Here is a 7,577-nt window from a genome sequence, read left to right on the forward strand (position 1 = left end):
AAAAAAAAAAAAAAAAAAACTAACACTTAAGAATCTCTTCCTTTGGCCAAGTACTATGTTAAGTACTTGTATAATTAATTATCCCACAAAATCCTCACAATGAGGTAAGCACTGTTATCCTTGTTTTGTCTTGTTTTTTTGCAGGTGAAAAAAACTGAGTACAGAAGGAATAAACTAGTTAAGTGATAGAGATGACATACAAGCCTAGCAAGTCTGACTTTAAATGCAATGCTCTGAACCACACTGTTGTATTTCCTCTCTATAAATAGGTCCATAATATGCAGGATGTCTTTGTTCTTAAGACAGGTGGGTTAAAACTTTCAAGTGCACATACGAGTTATATACATGCTTACTTTCAAACACTTTCCAATTTTGTTAAGGGTTTTCATGGTCTGTCTTTGTTCTGGGAGCTATTGTAAATTCCTAATTTGGGATATGATGTAGATATGTGGGTCTTCCATGTTGTCATGATGGAAACATAAGAATGGGCAAGTTTCTCAATTACAAACTGGGGATGGTAGTGACTGAGGGAACTCCCTAAGGCTCTTGGGAAGACTAAATTAAATAAGGCACATAGAGTGACAATTCCTAGTAAAGTCTCAATAAATAGAAGGTGTTATTATCATTTATTTTAGAGAAGAAAGATCTGCTTCTCAAACTAAAAAAAAGCTTCACTTAGGTTGTCTATACATTAATTCATGTAGAAGTTTTTGATTATACCTAATCACAGCTGATATTCTTGTGGGGGAATTTCAAAACTAAATTGGCACTTTGGTCTTCACATACAGGCCTCAAACCACATATGACCTATGAGAATTGAAAATGTCAGTATTCAGAGTAGATACCATGGATAAGTTCACTTAAGACAATGTGGCCTGTCTCATATTATTAAGTTCACTCAAGACAGTGTGGCCTGTCTCATATTATTAGGCTACATGGAAGTTCATCACAGCCATATAAAAGAAGCATCTTAAAAAAATGCTTCAAGATATTTTCAGGTCTGCCTGGAGCCACAGAGAACAATGAAGAATAGACAAATGGTAGTTTTAAGTGATTTACCAACCAACAACAAGATAGGCTGATGTGGTTTTTTTGTTTGTTTTTAATGTGGTTTTTAAGCCTAGTTTTGCTAAGCAAAGAAATTAGAGTTCTCTTACCTGAGATACATGAAAAATATCCATAGCTTTTTTCAATTCCTCCAGTCTTGGCATGAAGTAAGCTCTTCAGGCATGTTACCTTACCTCATAACTTGGGTGAAAAATACCAATTCGTATTGTCCTTGTTTCATCCATCATCTTTACATCGTGATTAAACCTCACCAGCTTACCACTTGTGTACCAAACTATACTCGTGTTATAAGTTCCAAAATGAATATTCCCCATTCTGTGGTGATCTGAGTTTAGAAAGCAGTCAATCTCTGAGCCACATGGGTATATTTATCTCACTCATCAAATAACTTGGCTGGCTCTCTGTTCAATGGCAATAAACTTGAAGTTCACAGGTGTTTAATGTCATCTGGTTCAACTCTTGATTGTAAACACTGGAAAAGGTAATTGGACTCAGTGAAATCTAGGTCAGTGTTCTTAAGCCTGATCACACATTAGAATCACCTGGGAAATTTTGTCTTTCTTTTCATCCCGACACCCAGCCCATGCTGTCATCAAATTAAATAAGCATCTCTTCAGGTTGGACTATGGCAGCTGTACTTTTAAAGGCCCCCTACTGAGTTAAATGTGCAGTTAAATCTAAGAAGCACTGATCTGAAGAAGTGAGACAGCAAAGCTAAAACAGAGAAACCAGCTCAGCACAGCACCCTACCTTTTCCCACAACTGGCCTTCAACAAGGTCTCACCCAGAGCAAATCTAGGTGTCAGTCAGCCAAGGTGCCGATCTACTATCTGCTGGCTGTGTGACCTTGTAAATGTCATTTAACCTTACAGCACCTCTGCTTCCTTAGCTCTAAAAGTGTGATAATAACCTTTATTATCATTACAACTTCTACGTGAGGCTGTTGTGAAGAGTAGAAAAAGCATGGGGACCACGTTGAAGACGCCTGACTTATAGTAAATGATCAACAAATAAGAAGAGCACCTACCTGCTATTTGCTTGGGGACCCGTCCCTCGTTCCTCAGCCCACTCACCTTGATCCCTTCTCCCACCATGGTCTTGCGCCAGTGAGCACTCACTGAATAAGTGGTGTAAGTGAGCTACTAGAGTGGTCTTAAGAGGGAATTTGACCAGCAGGAACTAGACTTCAAGAGAATAGATTGATTTAAAATCCTTCCCTTAAAATATGTTTGGAATGGGTAGATTGGAATGCATCAGGGCATTTTTTCCATCCATTCATAAGTGTATACATTCCTTGAATAATCACTGAGGTACCAGCCATGTGCCAGGCACTATACTGGGAGTGAAAAAGACATTGACATTCTGATGTAACAGACATACAAGCATGTAATGCAATACACTACTCACAATCACAGGTAATAGTCCTCAAGTAATAGACTCAGCACATTTTGGGTTTGTCTTAGCATGTAGCATTAGACAGGACATTATAATTGTTAAGTAGAGCCTGTAACATAAAGTACCTCATATAACAGAAAAACTGAAAATAACTTTATTTTGAAACAGATGGGAGACTAAATTAGGTTCGGAGGAGAACAAAAATGCAAATGATGTCTTTTTTTCCCAGCAATCATTTCTGCCCTCAGTTTTAATAACGTGGCACAGATCACTTTGTCAGAAAATGACTATAAATGCTAACATTTCTGAGGCCCTACTATGCTTTGTGAACTTTGCATGGAATACCTAATTTCACCTAATAAAACCCCACAGTTAGGTACAGGAAATGATATATGTTTCACATGTGAGTAAAATGTGCTTTGTAGAGACTAAAGGGCATATCCAAGGCCACACCATATGTGTGGGTTGAAATCCAGATTCTCTGGACTTCAAAATCCAAGCTCTTAACTGTTACATGATACTGCCTCTCTAGTCAAAGAGCAAGCAAGAATATGGTTCTGGTTTTCATACAGATGATAAAAGAGGACAGTGGTTTTATAAATCATTTTTCAGTAGTTTTAGTTAAGTCTTTAGGAAATTTTTTGTAGTATGAGAATTTTATTCATGGGCCTAGCCTCCAATGTCCCTGTGAGTCTGTGGCTTTGTCGTAATCTACGTGAGTCCCCTTTCCTTGTGTGAGGAAAAAGATGTGAAACTCCAAGACAGATATCACCATATACAAGAGATCGAGCAAACTGCAAATAATCTTAAAAGTGGAGAGAGGGATCCCAGAATTTCACAAGTAATTATGTTTTCCCCAAAATAATCTTTTCAATGGTTCTTCTATAAGGAGCCAATTACTGTGTATGTATGTCTTCAAATGTCACAATAATTATGCATGTTGAAATTAATCAGTAGCCAGTGGTGTGCTAGTAAATGTGTAACAATTGATTCCCTAGAGAAAAGGTGCCCCTGATTTTTAGTGTTTGCCTATTTCCACGTTGTTAATATTTTCACCTTGGTTGATTTCACTACCATTGTGGCATCACTGAACACAACGTTGGGAAAAGATAAACACAATCAGCTCTCGTGAGCTGGTGTGAGCAGCTCTAGTGAGCTGGTGTGAGCAGCTCTAGTGTACTACCGCCCAGAGATCAAAACAAAAAAATCTACTGAAAAGAAAAGGTTTCTTTTCTTCACCCCCAAGTTAATTTAAATTATTTAAAAACTTACTGAAGAAAGCCTATGGAGGTAATTTAGCAAAACAAAACTAGGAGACTTTATACACTGCTTCTTTTTTTTAATATGCTAGTTTTCTTTAAAATGAAACAAATGGCATTTCTATGTAATTGATGACTGAATTAAAAGCAAGTCAGTTTTTAAAGGGGAATAAAGATTAGTCATATTTGGTACTTACCTTGGGACAGTACAACACAAAGAATTGTGTCTCACCTAAAGAAGTTCTGGCTGGAACAGCATCCTTATTGATCCAGAAAGACACCCAGGATAGGACAACGATGAGTGTGCAGGGGATGTAGGTCTGGATGGTGAAGTATCCCATTCTCCTGCTCAGGTCAAAATAGACAGTCATGACCACGTAATCTCCTGGAACAGAACAAAGATAGACCATGAAAACCCTTAACAAAATCGGAAAGTGTTTGAAAGTAAGCATGTATATAACTCGTATGTGCACTTGAAAGTTTTAACCCACCTGCCTTAAGAACAGAAACAACAAAAAGCAAAACCCAACCTGTACTGAATTCTGATCCTTTTAGAAGTAGTGTGATTACCGATGGAAGGAAACATTTTTTTCTTTTTTTTTTTTTCGCGGTACTCGGGCCTCTCACTGCTGTGGCCACTCCCGCTGCGGAGCACAGGCTCCGGACGCGCAGGATCAGCGGCCACAGCTCATGGGCCCAGCCGCTCCGCGGCACGTGGGATCCTCCCGGACCAGGGCACGAACCCGCGTCCCCAGCATCGGCAGGCGGACTCTCAACCACTGCGCCACCACGGAAGCCCCGGAAGGAAACACGTTTGAGCACATTGCTCATATTTTCTTCTTTCGTGTGATTTTTGACATTGCCTTCTCTGCCTACTTAATACACACAATGTGAAATTTTTTGTTTGGTGGAGAGGGAAAGAAACTGTTTCTGCTCTGTGCCTTTCTCACCTGCAGTGGATCCTAAGGTTTGTAACAATTTCCTCTTGTTCTCAGGACCTTTCTCCATACAAACCAGAGAGAAATATCCTGGTGCTTGGTACTAATAAATGACTGTTTTACTCAGTTTATAAGGACATTTCTATGCTGAGACATTTTCTCATATTTCTGTTGAATCCTGTGATTTTCCTTCATAGCAGTTAACTTCAGTTTGTCATTTCTCATTCATTCGTGTGGTTATTTTTGTAATATCTGTCCCACCTATTAGACTTTATCTGCATGAGTCCACAGACTGTGCCTCCTCTAGCCCATCATTGCCCTATCAGTACTTAACATCCTGCTTGATTCCAAATAGGCATTCAGTAACATTTGTTGAGTAAATGATTAAATGAATGAATATATTTATATATTTAAATATAGAGAAAGAAACAAAAATCAATAAGTTGTATTCTGGAACATTTGGGTTACAAAGGAGTTTATGTAAATAATACAGAGAGTAATCAAGGAATCCAAGAACGACCATATAGCTATGCATGAGAACAATGTAATGTGACATAATCCCAAGTCTCTGATTCGTTAAAATCATGATGCATGCATTGTTTTTAAAATTCCATGTCTTTCATTTTGTATGATTCCAAGTGAAATTTTACAAAATTTTAAGTTTTGAAGTTAGAAAATATACTATAGAGATATATCCCAGTTACTATATATTTATGTTTCTTTATAGTGCTGTTTGAGAACATCAGTTCCAAAGACTATATCTGCTCTCCTAATGTGAGGCACAACAAGAGACCACTTTTCAAATGTTGCTTCTTTTTTCTTTACTAAATTGTGATTTGTCCTAAAATGCATGGACAGTGAAATCCAAATCATGTGTTTTAGTTGTATTACTTGGCTTCATGTCTGTGTTTCTCTACTTACTTAGATGATTTAGATCTGATGCGAAAATAAGGCGCTTTAGAAGCTTCATGGGGAGAAGACTGACTTAGCTGGGTGAATTTTTACTACCTAGTCCACTTCTTCCTTCCCCCTCTCAAGCTTCACTCCACACCCTTCTAAGCTGCTGAGATAGAAAACCCTTCACTGGGTACTCTTCAAGGGAGTAAAGACTCCTCTAACCCTGCAGTGTTTCCTAAGTGGGGTTATGAACACATCCTGATACTGCCCTTCAGTGGATTGAAGGCAGTGCACTGTCACTTGTCTAATTCAGTACCCTGGTTAAGGCAACATTAGTGACCCAGACACTAATTAGGGAATTAGGCTCCCATGGGAATATTGGTTCCCTGTCCAAGAGCAGTGATTAGCCATTATTTAGCAATTATCCCTGAAAAGTTAAAGGTAGCAATTTTCTTATTGAGCATAACTAGATTTTGGTTAGTTCCCTGAGATGATGCTTCTCTGTGTTGATTTATTTGGACTTAAGCTATTTAAAGTCATAGCATATCATAAATTTGTATGGTCTTTGCTTTTGTTCTAATTTAGAATATAACAAACACAGGCAGTGATGGAGGAATAAAGACATTTAACTTGAGATGATCCCTATTAATATCTATCTTTTTCTTTCCTGTTTCTTTGATCACAATACCAGAGGCGAATTCAAGTTTCTTATTCTACATAGGAAACACAAAGAAAGAGACGTTTTCTTTTTAAATAATAATATTCAGGGGCACTTTTTCTCCCTATTTTCCAAGTCCTTGAGAATACTCTGCGTATTTTAAACGTGTTTAAATGAATTATAATATTTTAGATAAATCTAGACAATTTTGGTAACTCCTTTTTTACTCCTTATCATGTAAGTGAATGAGAATCTACACTTTGGCATTAATGATCTCTTTTTAAAGGTGAACTTTAATTTTGCCTCAAGTGAACAGATGATTATCTCAGTTTAATTCTCCACTTCCCTTTAGGTCAGAATCTAAACTTCTACAGCCTATTTATCTATCAAGTTCTATTTTAAGGTAATAGCTTCTGAGCATCTTTCATCTTTGCCAGCAAATCCAAAGCTTTTCTGTCACTAGATTATAGATTCAAACTTGGGAACAAGCCATTTAAAAGCAAGGCAGCTTCACAGTGACAGCCTGATGCCTGTCATATCTAAGGCTCTATCACTTTTTGTATTTTTAAAAACTCTCTGGCTGAGAACCCTATAAAATCAAATCTCCTGAAAGTGCCACATCAGTGATTTCCCCAAGCCCAAAAGGATTAAAGTCAAAGGTGGTTATTTCAGCCACTTCAAATTTATTCTGTTGATTTATTCTAACATATGATATTTAAAGTCATAGCATTTTATAAATTAGTTTGGTTCCCTGTTTTTGTCCTAATTTAGAATGTAACACACAGAGGCTATGACTGAGTAGAGAAGACATATAAGTTGAATAACACCCATTAATGTTCAGTTTTTATTTTTTGTAAGAGTCTTATGTCTAGTTTTAGGAAGACAGCAACATCAGTGAATAATGAACTTCAGTTATTATTTTTTTAGTTGTGATGTTAACCATTTGAAAGCTTTAAAATTCAGATTTGTTGGAGTGTTTAGGCTCTTATTCATACATGAAGCTATCTCCTCTTAAGAACTTAAAGAGTTCACGATAGAGACAGCTTCCCCTCCAGTGAATGCCTGAAATAATAACTATTTTCTAGTTACCAGGAAGGAGGACCTACTATGTGCAGACACTGGGCTGTATGGTTTGCAAATATTATCTTTAAACCTCCTAAACGTTTTGTCAGGATGCTGAAAAAACTAAAACCACTTTGTTCCTCTTCCAAGTTTCTTACTCTACTTATATATAGTTGAATAGAGTATATATTCCCTACCAGGTTAAGTTGAAGGCATAATTAGTGTTAATATTCTCTTCCTTACATTCCTTTCTCTAGTCTCTTTTTTTTTTTTTTTTTTTTTTTTTTTTTTTTGTGTTTG

The 7,577-nt window shown here is 37.1% G+C and overlaps 1 protein-coding gene across 2 annotated transcripts in view; it reads right to left on the reverse strand.

Annotated features, from left to right (window-relative positions):
* The window catches only part of GABRG2 (gamma-aminobutyric acid type A receptor subunit gamma2), a 129,154-nt gene that overhangs the window by 8,346 nt on the left and 113,231 nt on the right, over positions 1–7,577 (reverse strand). For both annotated transcript variants that reach the window (XM_007469263.1, XM_007469262.1), the window contains exon 7: positions 3,955–4,107. In XM_007469263.1, the coding sequence (XP_007469325.1) occupies positions 3,955–4,107 (153 nt within the window). The remainder of the gene's footprint in view (positions 1–3,954; positions 4,108–7,577) is intronic.

This window comes from Lipotes vexillifer, unplaced genomic scaffold, assembly GCF_000442215.2.
Source record: "Lipotes vexillifer unplaced genomic scaffold, Lipotes_vexillifer_v1.1 scaffold289, whole genome shotgun sequence".
In the NCBI taxonomy this organism is placed as follows: Eukaryota; Metazoa; Chordata; class Mammalia; order Artiodactyla; family Lipotidae; genus Lipotes; species Lipotes vexillifer.